This window comes from Pongo pygmaeus, chromosome 16 (genome assembly GCF_028885625.2).
Source record: "Pongo pygmaeus isolate AG05252 chromosome 16, NHGRI_mPonPyg2-v2.0_pri, whole genome shotgun sequence".
NCBI classification, from domain to species: domain Eukaryota; kingdom Metazoa; phylum Chordata; class Mammalia; order Primates; family Hominidae; genus Pongo; species Pongo pygmaeus.
The window spans coordinates 55,485,951-55,512,602 of NC_072389.2; the positions used below are offsets into that span (position 1 = coordinate 55,485,951).

Here is a 26,652-nt window from a genome sequence, read left to right on the forward strand (position 1 = left end):
ATCAATTAGATCAAGGATTCTGGGAGTGGGAACCAAGCATCAGTATTTTTTTAAGGACCTCCAAGTGATTCCAGTATGCAGCAAAGCTCAGGGATCACTAGTAGAGAACAAGGGGCAAGTTTTCAGCTTTTGGCCAGATGCAGTGGCTCACACCTATAATCACAGCATTTTGGGAAGCCAAGACAGGAGGAGCTCTTGAGCACAGGAGTTCACAATCAGCCTAGGCAACATAGGGAGACCCTGTCTCTACAAAAAAATTTTAAAAATTAGCCAGGCCAGGCATGATGGCTCACGCCTGTAATCCCAACACTTTGGGAGGCCAAGGCAGGAGGATCACCTGAGCCCAGGAGTTCCAGACCAGCCTGGGCAACATAGGGAGACCCTGTCTCTATAAAAAGTTATAAGAATTAGCCAGGCGTAGTGGTGTGTACCTGTAGTCCCAGCTACTCGGGGGACTGAGGTGGAAAGACAGCTTGAGCCTCAGAGGCTGAGGCTGCACTGAGCTGTGTTCACACCACTGCACTCGCAGAATGAGACCCCATCTCAAAAATAAATAAATAAATAGCTACTTGGGAGGCTGAAACAGGAGGATTGCTCAAGCCCAGAAAGTCGAGGCTGCAGTAAGCCATGATCGTGCCTCTGCACTCCAGCCTGGATAAGAGAGAAAGCACTAGTCTCCAAAAAAAAAAAAAAAAAAAAGCTTTAAACTCCTAACAAAGATTCTTTTCTTGACCAAACTCTAGCTAAGCTCCTCTGAGCCCCCTTCTCAACTAGGCCTCAACTTTTGCCTATAAAGACTTGAACAAACACTAACATAATTTCTCACAGCTCAAGGTCACATCCCTAAGATGATCCTAGCTCACCTTAAAGTGCCTGCTTAAGAAAACTCAAAGCTGCTGAAAGAATTAACTGTTTGTTCCAGCCAACCCCTGAACACAGGGCCCTGACTCCCAGTATCTGTGGGAGGGTAAGAGTCTTACTTCAAAAAGCACCAGTCAGCAAACCCAGAGGGGTTTCACATCAACCACTTTCCACTTTTTGTAATTTTTCACATTCCTGACTCTTCTAAGTCTAGGCTGGCCTTCTCCCTGTTCTCCCATTCACCCTGTGAAATGCCTAGTCACCTTTGCACAAATCCAAGTTGAGTTCAATTCACATGGGACCCTTTTCCCTATTGTGATAGTATATTACTGTTTAACATCTATCCTTAAAGTTCTAACTAATGTCCAGCTTTGTCTTTAATACTGTTTACATAACCCATTTCAGAGTCACAACCTATCAAAGTACCATCTGAAATGGAAATAAAATTATGTGTTTGGCCTCTGAACTAATGATGGGCAAGCCACTTGTGAGCATAGCTTTTATTTGACTACAGGGTCCAGGAAAAAAAGGGGAAAATGCACAAGTTCCAAACCTAGACAGGAAACATTTAAATGTACTGGAGGACCAGAGCGGCCTGCTGGGCTGTGAGCTCCTGTTCAGGTCCAACCTTGAGCAGTACTGCATGGTGGAAACAGCCTGGGCTTCACTGGAAGCCAGGAGACCTGGGTTTGTCTATTTAAAGCTGTGTGACCTAAACGTTGGTTTCCTCATTTATGAACCAAGAGCCACAGTGCCTGACTCATAATTGATGCTTCAAAAAAAGTACATGCGTTTAAGCTCCCAGACTGGTTAATTAATCAATGTTTCAGCAGCCAATTAAGTGACACAGGATATGTTTTGTTTCAGGGACAAGCATAATTTATTTCGGTGTTATATATCATGTCACAAGCTGAACCACGGAAGCTGCCTGTCTACCCTCAGCCCTTTCTCGCTGACCAGCCTGCTGAACCCATCTGGATCATGCTGGCTTAAACTCTTTGTTTGTATCCTATTGTGGGTCATGAACCCCTATGAGAATTTGATTAAAATTATGAACTCGCCCCAAGAAAAATGCATGTACACATAAGCACACAAAGTTGGCATACAATTGTGAGGGGTTCACAGAGTCCCTGAAGTATATCCTCAGACTCTGGCTGAAGACCCCGGGTCTAAACCATGGCCTGCAGAGGGCAGCAGGGCAGCTGGAGCCCACATTGAGAGCTGCATTCAGGAAAGCTGGGGACGCTGTAGAACTTGATGAGTTTTTTGAAGGCACTTTTCTTCAGCATCATCATCTCTTCTGGAAACCTGGAAAAGATTCTGACCCTGGAGGAGCCCCCATTCTTCACAGAGGCCTCTGTGGGCAGTGGCTTCTGAGCACTCACTGGCACGCTGTTGCAACTGAGGGAGCGCACCGTCTTCTTCTTAGTCTGCACAGACAAGTAACTGAACAGGAAGGAGGACAGCTTGTGCTTGGTGGCATCCGGGGCCTCTTCTGAAAAGCAGTCATCAACTGGGTCCAGCAGGGTTTCAAGATGGAGGCCGTTTTCCCTTCTCATGGGACCGGCTCCCATACGCTGAGGCTGCTTGATGATCTTCCTGGGCTGGACTGGATCATCTCCTGCCCCACTGACAGACTGAAGGGACGTTCCACCGGCCCAGGCTCTGGCGCCCCTGATTTGGGGGATGAGGTTCCCAACCCGAGGGCTGGGTTGGGAAGTACAGTGCTGACTCAGGATGAGAGTGGCAGCATCTCGAATGAGATTCCAGTCTCTCAGGATGTCATCCCTAGTGGTAAACTGGGATGTCACAGTGAAACGGATGATTAACTTGTCCTGGATAGTGGCCGGGATGAGGAAGAGACGGCCAGCTTTAGCTATTTCCTTTAACACATTTTCTGTGAGACAATTAGGACCCTGTTTGAAAAATAAAGAGAAGTGAAGTCTCCATCGCACCCCCTGTCAGCATCCCTAGAGCCCAGCATTTGTGTTTCCGAGAGGCTCTGGAGCACCACATAACATCATTCACAGAGGGGCTTGGAAGATGGTATTACCTTTAGACGAAAAACCACCAGGCCAAGGTGCCTCTTGGCAGGAATTTCAAAGGAAGGGTCGTTTCTGACCAGAGATTCAAAATATTTAGCCATTTCAGTACCCTAGAATTAATTGCAAGTATAAAGAGAACTGAGATTAATCATCAGACAACAGACTATGCATAAACTTTCAGACTGCTAAATGGTTTTCAACCAGGGCCACCTTCCCATCACAGAGACCTAAGCGGCTTCTGCCTCATTGTCATCTCCATTTGATTTTGCTCATATTCCAAGCTGGAAAATCTCCAATGGCTCCCTGTTTCCTGTCACATCGGATCCACGTCGAGAACTCATTTCAGGGCCCTCTTTCAACTCAGCCCCAGAACCCAGAAGGCATGTGCTTTGCAGTCCAGGCAACCTGGCCTCAACTCCTGGTTTCACAGCTCCTTGACTGGCCAAGTGGGCAAGTGAGGGCCAAAACCCAGTCCATGCTCCGCGTTCCCAGCCAGGTGCCTCATGCGAGCTATGTGTGCCTAAAGGAAGAGATGCCTGTTTGTAGTGCACATCAAGTTGCCATATGGGCTAGTGGCGGCCCTGCCCCATCCTAAGCCTACATGCTTCACTTGCCTCTCAAACCTCTTCTCACCCTGTACCCCAAATGCCCGTTTCATCCCGTTTCTGACATTCCATAGAGAACATATTTTCACATCTTGTCCCCATCCATCATGGAAAGGTTTTGGACCTGGTTAATGGATACAGAGTTTCTGCTCGGGATGATGAAAAGGTTCTGGAAATAATGGTGATGGTCACACAACATTGTGAGTATTCTTAATGCCACTGAACTGTACACTTAAAAATGAGTAAAATGGTACATTCTATGGTATGAATATTTTGTTACAATTTTAAAATGTTAAAGGCTTTGTATTATATTAATTTTCCACTGAAGTTCATACCATCTTTTTAAATGTCCTGGGGTTTTTTGCTTTTTGTTTTTAACCCAGGATTACTAACTAAACAAGGACAGGATTTGCCTTTTCTTTTATTTCTAAAAATTTCTCCAAGCATCCAGAAGATCTCAATAAAATATTTGCCAAGTAATTCTATCAGTTAGTTCTCATACTTACTACTCTATTTCAAGAGAGGGCAAGGGAGTTAGCTGATCCTCTTTTTTTTTTTTAAGAGAGATAGGGTCTTGCTTTCTCACACAGGCTAGAGTACAGAGGCATGTTGCACAATCAAAGCTCACTGCAGCCTTGAACTCCTGTGCTCAGGTAATCCTCCCACCTTCACCTCCTGAGTAGCTAGGACTACAGGCATGCACCACCATGCCAAGCTACATTTTTTAATTTTTTTGTAAAGACAGTGGTCTCACTAGGTTGCTCACCCTGGTATCAAACTCCTGGGCTTAAGCGATCCTCCTTCCTAGGCCTCCCAAAGTACTGGGATTACTGGCATGAGCCACCATATCTGGCCCTGAGCCTGTCTTTTGACCATAATGAAATGGGTTTCTCCAAATCTTTCTCAGAGCCCCTTTCTCCCCTGCGTGGTCAGTTTCAAACAGCACAGGAGTTTTGACCTGCTCCATTTCTAACCTGGGACCCTTCACTCCTCCTTAGGCAACCTGATGATCCCTTGCTCCTGGGAGGTCACCATATTGATGCCGAACTTAGTGCGGACACTCAATTGGCACAGCACACCATGGCCCAGAACTCCTGGGCTCAATTGAGCTTCCCACCTCAGCCTCCCAAGTAGCTGGGACTACAGGCATGTGCCCCTGTGCCCAGCTCAATCTTTCCATTTTTTAGAAGGAACCAAGGGAAAGTGACTTTCCTAAGGTACAAGTGACAGTAGGTAGATCTCCTCCCACTGTGCTTTTATCCCTCCTACAACACATGCTGTTTGCAACAACAGAAGCAGAGGTTAGGGGAGAGGAGAACACAGAGCACAGGCAGCACTGCCACCTCCAAAGCCCCACTTCACAGGTCATGAAAGCAGAGCTGCTGCCAGTGCCCTGCACCGCTCTAGGTCAAGGGCAGGCACAGTGCAGCCATGGCCAAATATAGCCCCCACCTGTGTTTGTAAAGTTTTTTTGGAACACAGAATTCCCATTTGTTTACATATTGTCTATGGTAGCTTTTGTAGTACAGAGGTAATTACAACAGAGTATGGCCCACAAAGCCAAAAATATTTAGTATCTGGCTTTTTATAGGAAATGTTTACCAATCCCTATTGTGGGTGACAGGACATGAGGATGATGATGATGATGATGATGATGATGATGATGGTGATGATGATGACAATTTATTATAATTAGATGAAGAAGGAGATGATGAAGGAGGGGAAGACGAGAAGAGGAAGAAGTACTTATTGAGTACTTAACTGAGTAGTAGGTAGACCCTGTGCTAAGGGCTGCATATATATTATCTCATTTAACTTGAGAGAGGTAGCATCCTTTTCTCATTTTTATAAATTAGGAAGGCATGGCCAGGGGTGGTGGCTCATGCCTGTAATCCTAGCACTTTGGGAGGCCAAGGTAGGCAGATTGCTTGACCCCAGGAGCTTGAGAACAACCTGGGCAAGATGACAAAACCCCATCTCTACAAAAAATACAAAAAATTAGCCAGGCATGATGGTATGCACCTGTAGTCCCAGCTACTCAGGAGGCTGAGGTGGGAGGATCACCTGAGCCTGGGGAGGTCAAGGCTGCAGTGAGCTCTGATGGCACCACTGCACTTCAGCCTGAGCAACAGAGACCTCATCTCAAAAATAAATAACAATAAATAAATAAGGCAGACAAATATAGAAAGGTTAAGTAATTTCTCTAAGGTCACCAAATAGTAAAGGGTAGAACGAAAAATCCATTCTTTAAAGCACTTCTCTGTAACAGAGAAATATGAAATTTAATTTTATATAACTTTCCAAGAGCTCAGTGTAGTAGAAAGCAGCCCAGAACTATGAAGAAAGGATTTGGAATTGGGAGGCTTCAGGGAAAGTCCCGGGCCTTCTTCCCTCAAGCAGGGCAATTACTCCTTCTGAGCCTTGCCAGGTTAGAGTGACCACCCCAAGCACTGTGCTAAGAATCTAATGAAGAACTAGAATTTATTTTTGTATTGAAGGCATTATGCAAGTGTCAATAATTACCATCACAGTCAAGTTGAAGAGATAAAATTCAATCATATCAAACAACTTTAATTCCATTTCTTCTATTGTGGGACATTGGAAGAACTTTGAGCACAGTTTTGTAAAGGTGTTTGAGTAGGTGATCATAGGAATGCTAATGAAGCAGAAACCAGAACAGATGGAATAGGCAGAAAAGCTTCTAGTGGAAGCAGAATTTAAGCCATTCACAACATTTGGAGAGGAGAGGGCAGTTCAGGTGAAGGACACGGGTGAAGGTGCAGAGATGGACTGAGCATGGGGTCTGGATGGGTCGATGAAATGCCCAAGCTAAGGTAGGAGCTAATCATCAAGTCCTGGAAAGCCAGGCCCAGGAGTGTGGGCCTCATATGGTAGGCAATGGGGTTGCTAATAGGAATTCAGGGGTTTGACTCGCAAACAGAAGTGCTAAGGGAGGTTAGTCAGGATCTGCACATTGAATGTCCAGTCCCAAATTGTAAGCAAAAAAATTTTCCTAATTACTTGTAACCTCCACCAACCATTCCCCACCCACAACCCTCCAGTCTTGAGTCTGCATTTCTAGAAACAGCACAAAGTGCCTAAAGTTCCTCAATATTGTTGGTGGCAGCTGCTTATTGGTAAACAACCAGTGGTGATTACAAAGGTAAAATTACCAACATTAAAACCAGTCATATGAAACTGGAGAACATTATGTTAAGCAAAATAAGCCAGGCACAGAAGGACAAATTTCACATGTTCTCACTCAAACGTGGGAGTTAAAAAGTAAGCAAACTGAGCTCGTGGAGACATACAGTAGAATGATGACTGGCAGAGGCTGGGAAGGGTAGCAGGGAATGGGGGATAAAGAGGTGATAGCTAACGGGCGCAAAAATACAATTAAATAGATCTAATGTTAGGTGGCACAATAAGGCAACTATAGTTAACTATAATTTGCTGTACATTTCAAACTAACTAAAAGAATGGAACTAGAATGTTTCTAACACAAAGTAATGATAAATGGTTGAGAGGTGGATACCCAGTTACCCTAATTTGATCATTGCACATTGTATGCCTGTATCAAAACCTCACACATACCCCATAAATATATACGTAATTATTACGTAAGCATAAGAATTATTTTAAATGTTAAAAAAAAGTCATAGTTACCGCTTCCACCACTTCATTTTGGTTTGTGTTTGTTTAACCAAGAAGGAATTCCCTAGAGGAAAGGTGGAAGGACAAAGACACACATAGGCAGAAAGGACAGTGTCTTCAGCTTCCCCTGCTGCTTTTATCAATGGCTTTGTCTTGCATGTGGACTCTTGTAGAAGTGGGAGAACACCACCAGTGGCCAGAGTTCTTAGTTAAGTCCCGCCTCTTCCATGAAGAACATGGGAGAGAGGCTGCACCTGTCTCATTTACCTCTGTGTCCCTTTCTTAGCACAATACCTTGTAATTGCTGAATTGAATAGAAATAAATTAAGCCAAATAGGCCTTCAATAAATGCCTGTCGATGCAGGGAGGTTTGTTCCAGACTTGGTAGGTCTAACTGTCCAAGCCAGGAGAGCTTTATTTCAGGAATAATCATAATAGTGCTAAAATATTCAGCCAGCTGTGACCATTGAGGTAATTCCAAAGCAGATAGGATCCTATCCTGGCCACACACACTTCCGCTTGATTTACTTTCTCTTTCTCTCTCTGCAAACCAGACTCTGGGGCCATCCCTCCCCAGTGCTCAGTGACAGCAAGGGGAACGGTGAGACACTCAGCAGAGGACAGGCATCAGGCAGCCCTCAGGGCATGTTGTGCTCAGCGCTCCTCTGATTAACAAAGAGAATCAAGTCCCAGGAGCTGAGGAACAGGCCCAGACACCTGAACCACACACCGCAAGTCTCCTGGGCAGATCTGCAAAGTAGAAACCAGCCCTCCTCGCCATGAGAAAACAGAGGAACATAGGCTCAGCCCCCACAGTGGCATGCTACATACATGTCTGACATGTGCTTGAAGATTCTTCACCCCGAAGGACCGAATCACGAACCAGAGTTTAATAGAGCGAAACCGTCGGCTCAGGGGGATCTGCCAGTGCTAGAAACAAAGGAACACAGTGCCCAAGGTTAGAGACAAGGGCGCCCCACTTCCTCGGGCATTTCTGGGCATTATCCGTTGCCTGCCCAGCCCTCCAGGGATGGACGGTGTCACCATGACTCTGGGAGCTGTTGCTAAGGAGTAAGCCAAGCTCCCCAAGGGTTGCCCCATCGTGTGACCAAATCACTGATGAAGGTGGCCAATAGTCACTTGTCTAAGAGCCAGACAAGTGGAAATCAAGTCCATTACCCTGAACCAATGAGAAGGACACTTTGCTTTAAAGTGCTGCTTTAAACATTTCATCCCGGCCCAGAAATTCAACATAAGGGAAATACATTTTTACTCTAAATGAATCTATATTCCTTGAATAGCAGAAAATAAAGTTCTATTTTTATTCCTCCCAAAATGTAAAGTATAGTGGTTAGAGCGCAGACACTAGAGCCCTGCAGACCTAGGTTTCGCCTCCAGCTGTGCCACTTACTAGCTGTGTGACCTTGGGTAGTGCCACCTCACTGGCTCATCAGTCCAGGACATAAAGAACCAATTGCCCCTCCCGGGCAAGTGGTGTGAGGACAAAGAACGCCAAGAGCCTCAGAAGAAGTTGTCAGTAGGTGTTGGCTATTTAGATTATTTTAAAATGTGAGCTACAAATCACAGTAGCATTTCAGTCTAGAGCCAAGATGATCCCTATTTAACCTCACACTGCCTTGTTCATTTTCCTGTGAGATTCCTGTGATCTGAGAGGCATCACTCCAGCTGTCAGATTTCAAATGAGCACCCAAATTTCTGCCGCTGTTAGATGAAAATTGACCCTTTGCTCCTGGTGGCCAAATTCAACAGAGCTTAAAGTTCAAGGCTGCAGTCACCATACATCTGAAAATTTCCAAATCAATTTCAGACTGATTTCTCAGATCTGAAAATAAAGCAGAGGATTTGGAAAACATTTGCAGTTATTCTAATGAGTCATGTGGTTTCCTAATGACATCTCCCTCAAACGTCAGAAAGTTTCTTTTTTTTTTTTTCTTTTATTATTATTATTATTATTATTATTATTATACTTTAGGTTTTATGGTACATGTGCGCAATGTGCAGGTAAGTTACATATGTATACATGTGCCACGCTGGTGCGCTGCACCCACCAACTCGTCATCTAGCATTAGGTATATCTCCCAATGCTATCCTTCCCCCCTCCCCCCACCCCACAACAGTCCCCGAAGTGTGATGTTCCCCTTCCTGTGTCCATGTGTTCTCATTGTTCAATTCCCACCTATGAGTGAGACTATGCGGTGTTTGGTTTTTTGTTCTTGCGATAGTTTACTGAGAATGATGATTTCCAATTTCATCCATGTCCCTACAAAGGACATGAACTCATCATTTTTTATGGCTGCATAGTATTCCATGGTGTATATGTGCCACATTTTCTTAATCCAGTCTATCATTGTTGGACATTTGGGTTGGTTCCAAGTCTTTGCTACTGTGAATAATGCGGCAATAAACATACGTGTGCATGTGTCTTTATAGCAGCATGATTTATAGTCCTTTGGGTATATACCCAGTAATGGGATGGCTGGGTCGAATGGAATTTCTAGTTCTAGATCCCTGAGGAATCGCCACGCTGACTTCCACAAGGGTTGAACTAGTTTACAGTCCCACCAACAGTGTAAAAGTGTTCCTATTTCTACCACAATTTCTGTTGACTAAAAAAAAATGTTTGTCCCACTGCATATTTATCTGCCCATACACAAGATTATCAAATCCTCACAAATGTCCTCACCTTCACCCTTCACCCCAGTTTCCTGAGCCAGGCACGGTTGGGACATTACCCCTTTGTTGATGGACAACGTTTCCCCAGCAGAAAACTACTAAGCCTTTGATTTCCAAGCAAAACTCTGTTGTGCTGGGGAGCAGCTTGGGGGCTTTTGTGCCAGCAAGGCATCAAAACCTGAAAATGGAACAAAATTGCTGTAACAGGGAAAGTGTCAACTCTACCTCTTGTCCAATGGACACTCCAAGAGAATAATGAATGGATGATAGGGATCATCTCTTAAAAGGTTCTGGTTTCCAGATAGTTATAGCCAATTTATTTCATCTATAGAGAGAGCTACTTTATTTTACCAGCAAATAAATCAGGATAGGCAGAGGTGATTTTATTTTGATTTCTTCACAATCTTCCTTATTCCCAGTTGCTCCTTTTCTTGTCACTATTCCAAAACTGATCCATGCTGTCTCAGCAGATGTTGGTTCTAGCCAACATTTTCTGTTGGATCAAAAAATCTGGACATATAAAGCCTGACAGGGCTCTTCTTTACCTTGAGGCATCCCCAGCCTCCTCTGTGTCCTTGTAAGGTTTTGCAGGGCTCCCTTGCCAAGGCTAAGGTAATGCTCCCTCCACTGGTGCTCTCTGTCCAGTGAGAAGCAGAAAACAGGGAGCTTCTCCGCTGTCAGAGAATCTAGCCCTGATTTTAGGTGATTCCAGGACCCCAAGGATTAAGCACCTAAGTCTTCTCTCCTGGGATGCTGCCCTATTTCTGGCTCATCTCAGAGCAGGACTGAGCTTCTGTTCAAAGCTGCAGCCACCTGGATGAGAAAGACATTGGGCCCAGGTGAGAGTAGCTGTGAGGACCCTCAGGATCATGAAAAAGATAGTAACTTCACTTTTCTAGGAGTTTCTTCATGGACTTGAAAATCAAATCCATAGGATTAAAGGTGGGGGGAAGGATAAGTGTAAGGCAGCGCCTTCTGGGTGGAGAGGTAAAAATAATAAGGTTCCCCAGAGCAAGGCTGGGAAGAGTTTACTCTAACATTTTTATGAGTTATCTGGAAGACAGAGAGCACTGTAAAATCTCCAAACTCCTGGGAATGAACCCCGGGAAGATCCTGAGGCACTGTGGTAAATGAATTTAAACAGTAACATGAAATTCAAAAGGGCAAGGGTGAACATAATGCTCCTCAGTTATGATGACCCAAATGCACTCATAGGAGAATGGGCATCAATTCACATTCAGGAAGCAAACCTACAGTTATCCCTAAAGATATCTGACCCTTGGGCTGTTCTGGAATTTTTTTAATTTTTCATTAAAAATCTCTGAAAACCTACCAGAAAGAGCAGTGGAGATAAAGAACCATTATTTTTCTTTCTTTCTTTACCTCTAGAGGGTCTTCTGTCACCACCAGTAAGCCATGAGGCTTACTGCTGGAGTTCTAATCCAAAAGCTTCAAAAATCTAAAGAGGGTGTGGGCTGGTCCAAGGGAAAATAGCCAGTAGAATCAAGTGATGACGAAGCTATTATTTTAAGACTAAAAGGGCAAGACACTTCAGTTGTCCAAGAAGATAAGATAAAACCATCTCTTCACAAGGAAGGACACTTACAGGGGTCAGACACTGCTCTCAGCGCTTCAGTGTATTAATTTGTATAATCCTCACAGCAAGCCTAAGAAGCCAGAACTGTGGTCATCAGCCTCATTTGACACAAGAGGAAATCTAGACACAGAGTTTAAATCACTTGCCCAAGGTCACACAAGTTAGTAAACAGAAAGCCAGGACTCCAACACATGCCATCTGGCTTTAGCACCTACATGCCTAACCACTGTCATAACAAATCTCTGCAGCTTCAAAGAAGAGCTTTCAGAAATACTATGCCTACCATATATTGAGCACTTGCCACACGGCTATTGTGCTAGGTGATCCACACGTGTTCTCATTTAAGCTTCACAATACCCTACAAATCAATGCCACTATTCTCATTTTACAGATAAGGAAAGCAAGGCTCAGACAGGTCCAGTTAGTTTCCCAAAGGGCCACTGCTGGAATGGAATTCCAAACCAAGCTTGCCCCCACTCTGCTCTGCTGCCTCCGTTGGCCAGATTATGCGTAATAACATTCGTTTACATCCCTGTCTCCCCTACAAGTAAAGGAAGGGCTCATCCTCAAACTGCAGAGTCAATTTGTTAAGAACTCGTTTCCCTAAGGCAAAATACTGGCTGAGGATGTGGGATCAAGAGAGTTGAGGTCTGCCGGGCGCGGTGGCTCACGCCTGTAGTCCCAGATACTTGGAAAGCTGAGGCAGGAGAATCGCTTGAACCCGGAAGGCGGAGGTTGCAGTGAGCCAAGATGGCGCCACTGCACTCCAGCTTGGTTGACAGAGCGAGACTCCGTCTCAAAAAAAAAAAAAAAAGAAAGAAAGAAAGAAAAGAGAGAGTTAGAGAGTTGAGGCGCAGTCAGTTGGGGAAGTCAGGAATGCTTGGAGGCTTCCAGTACCTCACACAAGTCCCGCAGCCCATCACTACCACAGGGCTGCCCCACAGCGCCTCTGCCAGGGACAAAAAAACAAAAGCAATTTCAGCAAGAAGGCTGTTTCCCCACCGGGGAAATTCTCCACCCTGCCCTGCTGCTGGGTAAGAAACAAAAAAGATGACCCGAGATGGAGGCAGAAGGAACTGGTCCACCTGTGGTAGGAAGAGCATTTCTGGGAATTAAAAAATGCCACAAATATTCAGGAAATTTGCACACTGCCTCAAAGGCTGGTCTCATTTTCTAGGGTTTTTAACCATTTTCTGGGTTTCATTCTATATACTTAGGCACAATTAGAAACCAAGGTATGCATTGGCAATATTATGAGATGAGCTCATAGTGTGCTGCCTTCTGAAGGGAGCCACCGTACAGATTTTGGGGGGTCCGACGCCTACAGTTCCCCCTGGCCACCCGAGACCACTAGGCTGCCCATCCCTGGCCACTTACCATGAAGTCGGTGGCCACGCCTGAGTTGGCATGCCTGAGGTAGATGGGATTCACACTGAAGGTCTGCTGCAGCTTGTACTTGTCCTTGACCCTGTGGGTTTCCAAATGGGCATTAGCGGCTGAGGTCTCTCCAGAGGAGGCAAGGCGTTCCTGCGTGCTCGGAGCTGGGCTGCTACACTCACCAGAACCCAGTACAGTCAAAATGCACCATCATCCACTTGGAAGGATTAAAGGTGAAGGAGTCGGCATACTCAATCCCCTTCAGAAACCCCCGGAACTCGGGGCACAGGAAGGCAGTGCCTGCATAAGCAGCATCGATGTGGAGCCACAGCCCCTCACGGGCACCTGAGGAGGCAAACATCACCTGGCCGGAGGGGAGGCGTGAACTGGGGAAAGGTGTCTCGCACCTGGCCCAGCTGAGTGGTGGGCTGCAAGGATGATGTGCTTTGGCTAAATGAGAAATGGAGGGGGTGTGGAGATGGGAGCAGGTGGAGTCAGTTTGAAGAAGTGGGGCTGAAGGAGGCATCATTACCTCCTAACGGGAAAGTCTACCAAGCCTCACCCTTGCCTTTTTCTTCCACTGGGTAAAGGGCCAGCACCCTCTTGGCCTCAGCCTAGAACATCCTGGCACAGAAATCAATTTCCCACCAGCACAGAGAGCAATGTTAGTGCACCGAATACAAAAGTTAGAGGGAAGGTATCTCTCTTTCCTAGTGGTTTCTTGCTTGGGGATTAAACAGTCCCATCTGGGTTTCCTCTCTGCCTTTAATCTCTCCCATAATTTCCCCTACCCTACCCTTTTCCTTTTCTGAAGCTAGAATAGAAAGCATTCCTATTCTAGCCTAATTCACACTGTATTTTGGATATAGCCTGCATTAAGTAAAGTTCAACATACAAGTAAGAGGATGAGAAAACCGAAGCCTCTCCTACTGTCACCTCCTAGGACAGGAGGCAAGGTAGGCCACCTCTAACTCTTGTCACACCACTGGGAAAGGCAATGTCCAGGGATCCCTGGAAGAGACCCTCATGACCTTTGGTGGGTCTTCCCATGTCTCTGCATTGACCAAAGAGGAACAAGAATAATCCCATAGAGCTGGTTTCAGGTCCTTGCTTTAGGAGACATTTAAAAATGTATTCCTTGTCTTCCTAGTCAGAGAGGGAAGATACTTACAGATGGGGCCCAGCTCTGACAGGCAGTCAAATGCACAGACCCCAGTGGTCCCTAGTGTTGCACAGACCTAGGGGAAAATGAAGGCAAGTTAACATAGGAGGGTGGGCTCGTGTGACACATTTGGCCTGAGAAAGATTTCACCACAGATGTGATCTACTCCCATCCATCCCACCAGAACAGTGTATATTTCAGACTGTGTTTTACCATGGCTCGTAAGAAACACATTTTTTTATAACAATCTAGTACATGTGTATGCGTGTGTTTGAAAAAACAGTTTCATAAAACAATACATACTCTGGCTATATGTGTGCACTCTAATATTTTATACTATATTTCTTTTTAATGCCGGTTATGACCCACAAAATTTATTCCATAACACACCTATGGATAGCACCTCATGATGTGTAAAATACTGTACGGGAGGACCTTTCTGCTTTTGTGTGCAGCATGTTACTTACCTGAATTCTGTCAAAATTCCTTCCTCACATCCAAGTTCTATCATTCTAAGCTTAGGCACATATCCTGACTTACAAAGACAGGCACCAAGCCCCGCTGCTTGTCTTCCTCGATGGCCTTCTGAAGAGCTTCCCCTCGGAGTGAGAAGTTGTCATCCACAGGCAGAAATTTCATCTTCACAAGGGAAATCAAACCAGCCTTTTCCACAGAGGAGTGAGCCTAGAAGGGCCACAGAAACCTGTCAGCAAAGAGTCATCCTGGAATGATCACTCCCCAGAATCTGCTGAAGCCTAAGACTCGGGGAACCAAATGTGATCATTGGAAGCTTGTCTTCCCTACAGTTGCTGGAGACAAGCTCACATGTCTGAGCTGCCCGGAACCCCAGCATACTCACGTCTAGAAATAAATTGCTCAAGGACCAAGATTCCAGAAGCCAAGCACCAACCCGAAGGGCTGTCCTGCGTCGGGCAACTCACCTGGTCAGAGGCATAGGCCACGAGTCGGGCATTCAAGCAGGACTCATCAGCATCGGGCTCAGACGTTTTCATTTCCAGGATTTTGTTCTTCCTTGCTGCCAGCAGGGCAATCAAAGTGGATTCACTGACCGTGCTCTGCAGGGGAAAAGAATTATCATGGCAGCCTTTCTGTATTCTCTTGCCAAATTTCCCCATGTTTTATAGTTTCTCTGTGTGTGTGTGTGTGTGTGTGTGTGTGTCATAGCTATTCACAGAAGGAAATACACAGCTCCTCCTGCCCAAGGTGCCCATGTCCCTCCCCAACTTGCATTCCTGTTCTGCCTTCTGAAATAAGCTTGCACCTAATACCACCCTCTCTATTAGAGAGGCCACAGAAACCAAAAAGAGAATGTTCTGTCCCTCCTGGATGTGTTTGCTCCCCATGTAAAACATATTTAAAAGAAGAACTCTCAGCTTATTACACAAATGGATATGGAGTTTGATTCCCCAGGGAGAGAGGATCCTGGCCTGTGTGAGAGGGTGGTGACTTGGGCCCATTTAGTTGTCAATAGCTCTTGTGACCTTGGGCTAACATTTCCCCTCCAGAAGATTCTTTTCTGTCTATGAAATGGAGAGCATCCCTTTAACTGCTTCCCAGGATGGGAGTATAGATTATCCAAACAAGGGTTGGGTAGGATTTTGCTCTGGCCATGATTGTGGAAATCTTCAGGGCCACCTCAGAAACTTCACAGGAGTCTTTATGGTTCCTCATCATTCATTCACCCAGTCTTTGATGTCTTTGCTTCTTGAAATCTTCAAGTGACCTACAGCTGATCGAATCCTGCTAAAAATGCCTGGCAGACACTGTCATGGAGAGTGGTGTGGACCAGATCCCACAGATATTAAGTGCCTGGGAGTTACTCCATAACGAGAAAGCTATTTATGTAAAGAAGTACATAGCATAATAATAATAATAATCAGCTGGGTGCAGTGGCTCACGCCTGTAATCCCAGCACTTTGGGAGGATCCCTTGAGTCCAGGAGTTTGAGACCAGCCTGGACAACATAGTGAGACCCTGTCTCTACAAAAAAAATAAATAAAAGCCAGGTGTAGTGGTGCACACCTGTAGTCCCAGCTGCATGGGAGGCTGAGGTGGGAGGATTGCTTGGGCCCAGGAGGTGGAGGCTGCAGTGAGCCATGATGGCTCTACTGCACTCCAGCCTGGGCGGCAGAACCAGGCCCTGTTTTTAAAAATAATAATAATAGTAACAACACCTTCCATCTGTATTGCAATTCATAGTTTACAAAACACTTTCTGGCATTCTACTTGCTCCTCACAACACCTCTTTGAGATAATTATGATTCTTGTCACACTAAGAGAAGGAGAGTGATGCTCAGAGAGGTGATGGGACTAACTCAAGTTCACATGGCTGATGATACAGGAGAAAGCATGGTTTGGATTTAGACAGGCATCGGTTTAAATCCTCATTCTTCCGCTTATCAGCTATGTAAGCTAGGGCAAGTTATTTAATTTCTCTGAACTTCAGTGCTCTTATCTCAAACATTGGGGAATGGTACTATTCACCTGTAGGGTTCCTGAGATAATTAGATGAAAAGTAAGATCATGTACCATAGACATTTAGCATGTTCTCCCAAATATGATATCTGAAGTTGTAACTATTTGCTGACAATCCAAAATGTCCACAACATGCAGCAATTTGTCTTTCTTCCGAGGTTCAGATTTTAATCTTGCTGCAAGGCTGCAGTGAGAGAGGGAGTCACTTAGCTAGCAAGAGGACCCAGTGAACTTCCTGGTTCTCATCTCAGAGCAACATGGCAATTTTTTTATTTTTTGAGACAAGGTCTTACACTGTCGCCCAGGCTGGAGTGCAGTGGCAAAATTATAGCTCAATGCAGCCTCAATCTTCTGGATTCAAGCAATCTTCCTACCTCAGCATCCCAAGTACCTGGGTCTACAGGCACATGCCACCACATCCAGCTAATTTTGTTTGTTTGGAGAGATCAGGTTTCACCATGTTGCCCAGGCTGGTTTGAACTCCTGGGCTCAAGTGATCCATCTGTCTCAGCCTCTCAACGTGCTGAGAATACAGGGGTGAGCTACCATGTCCAGCCACAATTTTTATTTAAAAAAAGAATTCATTGAATCCTTGCATATACTCTTTGAGGGAAATAGTATTATTATCTCTGTCTCGTAGATTATAAAACCAGGAAACATACATTAAAGTAGAATTCAAGAATCTGAGGAATCTCAAAGGTCTCAGAACAAAGCCCTCATGAACGTCAAGGATTTATAGATGCAAAAGCACCTAACAATGTGTGTGGTCTGTGGGAGGCACCCAGAAGGAAAAAAAGAAATATTTGAAGAACCATAATTTGACAACTATCCAGAAGATAGGGTCAGAAGATACCATTAATCAGTTTATGCTGTTAATTGCTCTCACTGAAAGGGATCTCCTGAACCTAGCAGGGAGAGAAAGAGAAGTCCTCTCCTTGCCTTCTCCTTTCCCCTTTTACCATGAGATACAAAATGGGACAACAAAAAGGAATTGTCAGATTATAGACTAAGAAACCTGAATCAAGTCATACTGGAAATGTGATCAAGTGTTGGCTCTTTAATTTCTTTCAAAGGAAGTAGCAGTACATGTGAATGAAGCAGAAACTGAGGTGGGAGTAGAGGTGGAAGCTGTGATGATGGTGGTGTTGGTGATGACGGTGTGGGTAATGTGGGGGAAACTCCATGGAGAATGGGAGCATTGCCAGGTTAGGGTTTGGCTTGTCTTTCGCTACTTAGCCCCCATGCTAGGTGAAGCTTTGCCAAGGGAGGTACCTGCAGGACGCCTCCGCCCTGGCTGCTGGGGTGGTGGTGCAAGAAGTGCTCTGGAAGTCCCAGCATTTTTGCCAACCAGTCCATGACGTTCATCTCCAGCTCTGTACACGCAGGGCTGGATGCCTGAGAAAGGAAAAGGAACTTCAAACTGCACAGCCCCAGGGCACTGAGGTGCCCCCACGAGCTCCAGAAACATGTCTGCCCTGATGGTGTCAATGGGAACCTTTCTGGAGAAGGGGTCAATGTTAGGCCATGTGCCTCTCTCCTCGTCCACTCTCTGTCAACCAAAAAGAGAAAATAACGTGGGGCTTTGGATTCATGCTGCCTTCAATGAGGCGAATTCTCCAAGGCTCTATGGAGAAACGGCCCTAGAAATGGTTGGCTTGGATTTGGTTCTCCAAGTCCCTAAAATACATAGCTGAGAAGTCCTCAAATGCCCAGGGGGAAGTTTTCCTAGAAAAGATATGAATATCCCCGCCCACCCACCCACACACCCATAGGAGTTCAGGCTTAAAATAAAAAGATGTTCTAGAAGGCTTTTGGCACCATTTAAAGCTGAGTGGTGCTTAAGGGGTTATTAAGGGAAGTCTTAGGACATATCTCCAGCTACTCAAATACAAGAGCACAGAGGAAGTGGTGACTCAATAGGCATCAAATTGCTTAGTTAAGGTCACAAACTGTGGCAATAACTGGATCTGTATCCAAATCTTATCTGTTTCTCTATGAGCTGTGTGATCTGGGGGAGATAAGTTGCTTAAGCCTCGATTTCTTCAACTACAAAATGGGATCAATACTCGTGATTCCATAGGGTTAAAGGATGTGATGAGAAAATTAAAATAAAGCGTAAGCTTAAAGAATATAGCCCTTGTTAACATTTATTGTGGAGCCATATTCAGAAACCAAGACAAAATATGTCTGCCCTAGGATGCCACTCCCTGCTACGTTCTCCATTGCCGGTAGTTACAGCCGTTGCTACTCACCCAGGTGAATCCCAAGCAGTTGATGGCATCAGCCAGCATGTCTCCTAGCAGGGAGGGCCAAGAGGTGAGGGCTGGGTAGTAGGCGTGCATATGGGGGCTCTGCCAATGTACCACCTGGAGGCAGAGCATGCACACAGTTGGCACCAGGAGGCATTTCCAGCAGGCTTGCTTTCTCCAGAGACCATCTCTGGCAAGGTGAAGTGTCACTCTAGAGATGGGCTGACACTTTTAAGCAGAAATAAGTGACATAACTCCATGAAAATCAGACTTGTTCACTGGTGTTCTTGCCACTCACGTCCTATGCTAGATCATCAGTGGAGCCTTTTCACATATGCAAAGTCCAGAAGGAAATATGCAAAAGGAAAATCTCTAGAGTAACCCAGTTGTGGGATTCTGGATGGTATTCACGTTAGTCCCCAGTACTTACCCCTCATGCCGCCCCTGCCGAGCAATAAAAGGAAGGGCAGGCCGGGTGCAGTGGCTCATGCCTATAATCCCAGCACTTTGGGAGGCCGAGGCAGGTGGATCACAAGATCAAGAGATTGAGACCATCCTGGCTAACACGGTGAAACCCCGTCTCTACTAAAAATACCAAAAAAATTAGCCAGGTGGGGTGGCCGGAGCCTGTAGTCCCAGCTACTCGGGAGGCTGAGGCAGGAGAATGGCGTGAACCCGGGAGGCTGAGCTTGCAGTGAGCCGAGATCGCGCCACTGCACTCCAGCCTGGGCTACAGAGCGAGACTCTGTCTCAAAAAAAAAAAAGGAAAGGCAGACTGTGAGCTCCAGAAAAGCAGACTACTTGTTTCATCCAGTTTCTTGCAAAAGGCACCTTTTGTTTTTGTTTTATGGAGCACTGAGCTCCCTGAGCATGCAACTCAGAGGGTCAGGGTGAATGGGTTTAAAGCTGTCCTTAAGCATCACATTGGGGATGTAGTGAGGAGAGGAGACGGTAGAGAGGAGAGCCCAGACCAAGCGTACGGGAGGCCAACCTCCAGGCTAAGCCCTGAGCCCACAATCAAAACCGGATGTAAGGAGGAGCTGAGTGGGCAGGAGGGGCCCCCCATCAGAACTCGGAAGAAGCCCTGGTGGTTCATCGGCCTCATGGATTATCTAATCTCTCCTCATCTCACTTCTCTGCAAGCATGCCCTGTTCCTTTCTGCATTTATGTCTTTGAGCAATGCTGTGTCCCCTGATAGAAAGGCACTCTCTATAAAGACATGACCTTCCAAAACCTGCCAGTTCTTAGAAAGCTACTAAATATTCATTTCCTCCTCAAACTCTCCCCCAGCTCCCACAGCTCCTGTCGATCCCTTCCCTGAGCGATGGAACACTAGAATTCTAGATGTTTCACTCTACTGAGGACTCATTTGATAATCTCTTAGGGCATCATCCTGTTCTTTACTGTCCACACATACTTAGAGTTCTTCAAGAGCAAGGACCTTGTCCTGGACAGCGTGTATAGTATAAGGAGCCTAAGAATTAAGCCCAAGGACACAAGTTCCCATCCCACCTCGGTCCCTAACCAGCTGTGTGATCGTGTAGGTTTACCATGAAGCTAATGAACTTAAACTCCAACATACCATGTTTGTGTGGGTCTCTTTTGAGATTCATTCTTTTTTTTTTTTTTTTTTTTTTGAGACAGATTCTCGCACTGTCACCAGGGCTGGAGTGCAGCAGCGCCAACTTGACTCACTGCAACCCCTGCCTCCCGGGTTCAAGAGATTCTCCTGCCTCAGCCTCCCAAGCAGCTGGGATTACAGGTGCCCGCCACCATGCCTGGCTAATTTTTTTGTATTTTTAATAGAGACAGGGTTTCACTATGTTGGCCAGGCTGGTCTCGAACTCCTGACCTCGTGATCCGCCTGCCTCAGCCTCCCAAAGTGCTGGGATTACAGGCGTGCACCACCGTGCCTGGCCTCATTCTTTTTTGTTTTTCAAAAGGAGGTCTCAAAAAGTATTTACAGTACAGACCCCATAAGACCAGGAGCCTCTCCTGCACCTCCCTCAACCTCAGTTTCTCATCGTAAAATAAATCCTGTCTCCTAGGGTTGTTGTGTGGGTGGAGGCGTGGGCAAGAAATGTGTGAAATGTTAAGCTCTAACATTAACGGTAAACTAATCATGTGGGTGACAGACACATCATATATCCCGACTTGACTCAGAGAATCAAACCTCTTCCTCCGATTTTCACCATGCAAGAGTCATGATCGGTAATAACCACATCTCCTACTCTCCAAGCCTTCTTTTACTTACTTCTCACAGGACCCTATGGGGTAGGGCCTATGCATTATCTGTTTTGCAAGTGAGAACTGGGGCTGACAGAGAGAGGCCACATCCCTGTGGTCACACATACCCCATAGGGACAGGTGACCGCAATGAGACAGAAGCCCAGACACCCGAGCAGGGTGGTGTCCTGACTTTTCCCATGGGGATGCTCTCTCTCTCTCCCATGAAAAGTAAATGAGGATTGTCTAACCAGGGTTGCAATTAAAGGGGAAAGAGAGTTTTTCTTCTCTTATTTTCTAAGTGGTGGCAGGAAGAGAAAAACTAATTCAGTTTTCAATGAGGCACTGAGCAAAATGAGTAAGCAAAGGGCCAACTGCTTTCAGGCCAGCTCTCAGAGGCTGGTGTGGCCTGAGAGATGAGTTGAGAGATTTGACCCTCATTATCACTGTGCTTAGTGACAGTATTTTGGAAACCCCAGAGAAGGGCTTCTACCTCCTAGCCCTATCAAGAGACAATAGTCTGTTCTTGTAAGATAAATAAGATAAAATTAGCCAGAAGAGCCCTTATCAAAAACAAACAGACCTCTTTCCAGAAATGAGCCTCACCGACCACACCCACAGCAACTGCTGGAATTCCTCTCAATCAAATGAATCAGCTCATTTCCACCGCTTCTGACAGTTGCTTTCAGTCTCACTCCCAGATTACAGTTAGCCCCTCAGCAGATTACATTTTACAGAATAAAATCCAGGAGATAATCTTATCAGGATCTAGCCTCCGTAAAGCCTTACTGATATTGACATTTTCCAAAGATGCTTGTGAAATAGGCTGAATGGTCAAAGAGATGAGTGGCTTTGTATGAAATTGCTCTCACGGCCAGGCGCCGTGGCTTAGGCCTCTCATCCCAACACTTTGGAAGGCCGAGGCAGGAGGATCACTTGAGCCCAGGAGTTGGAGACCAGCTTGGGCAACACAGCAAGACCTTGTCTCTATTGCTTAGAAAAAAAAAAAAAAAAAAAAGTCAAAATTGCCATCACTTTCTGAGTTTGAATATTTTCCCACCCCTGCCTCTAGGCATATTTTTGTCACTTTTTTTTTTTTTTTGAGATGGAGTTTCGCTCTTGTTGCCCAGGCTGGAGTGCAATGGCGCTATCTCAGCTCACCGCAACCTCCGCCTCCCGGGTTCAAGCGATTCTCCTACCTTAGCCTCCCAAGCAGCTGGGATTACAGGCATGTGCCACCATGCCCAGCTAATTTTGTATTTTTAGTAGAGGCGGGGTTTCTCCATGTTGGTCAGGCTGGTCTTGAACTCCCGACCTCAGGTGATCCACTTGCCTCGGCCTCCCAAAGTGCTGGGATTACAGGCGTGAGCCACCGCGCCTGGCCTTTTTGTCACATTGAGGTCAAAAGTTCTTTGGGAATGATGAAGGCAAACCTCAAGTTGGCCTCAGGAAGAGCCTCTAAACATGTGTGGTTCAGAACACAAATGCCCCAAGCAGGGAGAGGGAAGACACAGCTTGTGTGGGGGTGTGGAGCCAGAGAGGCAATGCTAGGGGCCCAGGCTTAGCCAGGCACACTCAGGCACTCACCAGTAGAGGTGACAGAGGGTAGGAGAAACAGCACAGCCTGTGAAGTAAGACTGGTCTAGGTTAAAATCCTGGATCTACCAGGTACTAATTCTGTGACTTTGGGCAAGACAATTAACTTCTCTAAGCATCAGCGGTTTCCTCAGCTGTAAAACAGGGCCACTGGGAAGATTAAATTGATAGCATGTCATGTGGCCAGCACAGAGCTGGCACATGGCAGGGAGCCCCGCCACAGGAAGGGAGTCGATGACACTTTAGCATGAGCACCATGGCAGAGCTCCTCACCGCCAGTGGTCAGGGGTGTCTTCACCACCCATCAAGGCAGGGTCCAGCTCAAGCCCATGCATCAGCCAGCTTCCATCAGCTTCCTGGCCCCACCAGCACTATCCCAGGCTGCACCCTCCGTCATGGAAAGTATCAATGATTCAGGGAAAGTCCCTTCTTGCTCTTGAAAAGCAGCTCAATCACCAGACCTCAGAGGGGACAGGAGGGGTTGCCACGGGCCATTCAGTTTCCTGGGCCAACACAACCTGATCACCAGCGTGTCCTTGCGGGCATGTGTTCCCCACTTCCTTCCTTCTCTTTGGTGTGGTCTCAGACGCTGTATAGAAGAGTCTCTGGCTCCGTCGTCAGGGCCAGGCACTACCTCCAGCTTCCTCTCCCCTGTCTTACTATCCACAGTTGTACTTTCCCCTCAGACAAAATGTTCACTTCTCCACCCATCCCATTAGACTTCCACACTTCTGCCAGACTGTGCTCTGGAATGCAGGTGTTCTGGCCAGCCCTGGCATCAGAAACCTCATGCCATGGCACAAGTGGGCAAAAAAAAAAAGAAAAAGAAACCTAATACCAGTCAAAGTCCTGCCCTCCACATGCCTAGCAGATGGGCTGGGGTGTTGGTGGCCAAGTGGCTGAAGGATGCATTCTCATCCCAAGCTGACCCAAAGCAGGTCTTTCTTCAGGCCACCACCCACCCTTCTGTGCCCTGAAATCCAGAACTGCCCTTGTGGTCACTGTGTCTCACCCCAGGCATGATGATTCGTTCAATGTCCCCAAAGATGCTGTCCCAGCTGTCGGGGTCCTCAGGAGCACTCTCAGGCAGCTGGGCTCGCAGGTAGCCAGGCTGCACGTCTGGCGTCACACGTCTCTCCCGCACAGTGCTCAGGTACTGGCAGATGTAATCCACCATCTCTCTCCCTAGAAGTGACATAGAGAAATCAGGCTGAAGTCCCCTGACTGGGCCTGACCGATTTATGCCCATCCCTCTCAGGTCCGGGCCAAGAGACTTGGTAAAGAAGGAGATGGATTTGGCCGGGCACAGTGGCTCATGCCTGTAATCCCAGCACTTTGGGAGGCTGAGGCAGGCGGATCACGAGGTCAGGAGATCGAGACCATCCTGGCTAACATGGTCAAACCCCTCTCTACTAAAAATACAAAAAATTAGCCAGGCGTGGTGGCGGGCGCACATAATCCCAGCTACTTGGGAGGCTGAGGCAGGAGAATCGATTGAACCTGGGAGACGGAGATTGCAGTGAGCCGAGATTGCGCCACTGCACTCCAGCCTGGACTCAAAAACAAAAGAGACGGATTCATGGGCCGAGGGTGGATCTGATCCCCTGCACGACCTTATCTTCAGAATTTAAAAAAAGAGTGAGGGAGTGAATGAATGATGGAGGGAGTTTCTAAGTGAGCAAATGAAGAAAAGGGAAAATCTCCAAAGCACAAAACTCTAGCGCCAAAGTGAAACGTTTCATTTGCTTTCCCCTTCCTTTATCCACTTCAATTTTGATTGTCTCTCCTACCTTTCTTTCCTTCTCAGAAACAGAACATCTATTAACTACTTTCTAGGTTCAGTAGAAACTCTATAGCTCTTTGTATCCAAAAATTGTTACACACACACCCACCAGTTATATCTGTTTAGCACAGTTAGAAAGATTCCATGCCCAGTTCCGATAAAGTATTAAAAAAATCTATTTTTTCTCCATCCCCATTGAATAAGTTATTATTTATCTTTTTTGGACTCATATGAGGACTTAACTTCAAGAATCTGATTAAAACTGTAGGCTTACATATACACAGAACTTTGCGTATAATTTCTGAGGCTCACAGAATCCCTAAAGCACAACCATGGATCCAGACCAAGCCCCCTGCCCTGGCCTGGGAAATGTGGCACCAAATCTTAATGACTTTCTCTCCCTCCTGCTGCCTCCATCAACACCTCAGTGCTTAGGATATTTTTTAGATGCTAAAAAAAAAAAAAATGTATCAAGTGAATGAACATACAAGTAAGGAAGGAAAAAAAGTCAAGTTGAACACTCTGAAACTATTGCAAATTATTCTTTCAGGTTGCAGTCTTCAGTGCCTCTGTTGCTGTGTGCGTGCGTGTGTGTGTGTGTGTGTGTGCGCGTGTGTGTACATATCTCTTTGTCTGTCTCAACATCCACCCCTTAGTACTTCCTGGTCTGCTTTTACCTAGGAGAGGGAACTCAGTTTCTCCCCTCTGCATCAGCTTATGCAAAGTTCTTAAGAACAGAACCAACCCCAGACAAAACTGATGAGACAAAGGTAGATATCCACACCATTATGTCTTCCTTCTGCTCCCCTTCAACCCTCTCACATCCTGGTTCTTCTGCAGCAGGGCCCCACCAGAGATCTGAGAGCTCTAGACCTAACCTTCCACTGGTCCAGGAACAGCGCTAAATGTATTTGTGTTCCACTCAGAGGATGAATATCCACAGGAACTTACTCTCAGCTGACAGTGCCTTAGGAAAGCAATGGAATAAGCTAATGCACACTAATTAGTGAGTAGGAGGATATAAAAAATTATAGAAATAGACATTCAAGATTCTCTTTTAAGCAACTACCTACTTTCCTGCTAAGGGAGAGCCATGCCTGAAAACTGGATAACCACTTGGTTTTGCCTGACACAGAGTAGGCACCTACTAAATATTTATGAGATGAATGACTAAATGAAAGAACGCTACTGATATATTCACACATGAAGGAATGAATGTTAAGAAAGAAAAGATTTGCAGTGATTACAGAATATTGAGAAAATTTTTTTCTGTTGCAGAATATGAACAATCTCCTTTTCCCATTTAGTGACTCAGGGATCCAAATCCTCAATTTTGAGGGAAAGTGGGGAGGAAAAGCAAGGCACAGTAGTGTGGACATATGTGAGAGTGGGTATATGAGAGGGAGAATGAAAGAGTGGTTGAGAAAAGTTTTACACTCTGATCCCACATTCCTTTCTCAGAAAAAAAAAATGTTGCTGGTGCCAACTCTCAGAAGGCAATTCTAATGCTCCCACCAAATGTCACCCCAAAATCTAAGGGCCACCCACCAGCAGCCATTCCTGCAGGAGTAGCAGCAGGGAAGAGGGCCAGGGATGCCCGTTGCTCACCTCTCTCTCTGTACTCCTCAGGCTCCATCATCTCGCTTGGTCTCTGGCTCCTTCTCACAGATGGACACGCAGGAGTTGGAAGGCGTGAAAGGCGTAGAGCAGCCCGGCTTCCCTCTTGCCAGTCCTGCGCACTCACTGGCAGCCAGTGTGGGCCCTTTATTTAAAGGGTTCTTTCTTTGACCTTAGCTCCGCCCTTCAAAGTCCCTTCCTCTAGGTTTAATTAATTCCACCCTTTCTTTCCCCAGTCCTTGTTGAAAACAGCAACCACAACTTTGACTGGTCGAGAGAGCCAGGATAAAAGGCGCTTCTAAATTAAGCAGTGCACTTAGCAACCCAAGCCTGCAGGCAGCCTCCAGGTGGATGCCGTAAAAGAGCCCTCAGTTCTTTCTGCCCCTGGATTCAGACAATAGAGCTCCAGCCTCAGACAAGCTCCCAGCTCAGTAGCCCAGAATGAGGCCAAGGGTATGCAGAAAAAGTAGCACAAATTATTAGTATTATTCCTGCCCGTGTTTCCTTATCAGCAGTAGGGAGGGAGGAACAGACACTAATAGTGATGCCCCCTGTGCCCAGGAACAGGCAGAACTTATCATTGACCACAGTGGATTGTTTTATTACAACATACTACCTGTTGTTGTAAAGAATGAGAAAACACAGTTACAAGCCAAAAAGAATAGAAATTAAAACATCACCCCAAATTA

General features: G+C 46.0%; 1 protein-coding gene across 1 annotated transcript; it reads right to left on the bottom strand.

Moving 5' to 3' along the window:
- Window positions 1–1,717: 1,717 nt before the first annotated feature.
- Window positions 1,718–26,422, bottom strand: HDC (histidine decarboxylase). The gene is made up of 12 exons (XM_054451910.1): window positions 25,955–26,422; window positions 23,576–23,748; window positions 18,744–18,857; window positions 17,764–17,886; window positions 14,937–15,071; window positions 14,536–14,679; window positions 14,005–14,071; window positions 13,016–13,178; window positions 12,834–12,924; window positions 7,997–8,095; window positions 2,915–3,016; window positions 1,718–2,777 (listed from the first exon to the last, which is right to left on the bottom strand). Exons 1-12 carry the CDS (start codon window positions 25,983–25,985, stop codon window positions 2,031–2,033), a joined length of 1,989 nt encoding a protein of 662 aa, XP_054307885.1. The 5' UTR covers window positions 25,986–26,422; the 3' UTR covers window positions 1,718–2,030.
- Between the last annotated feature and the right edge of the window lie 230 nt (window positions 26,423–26,652).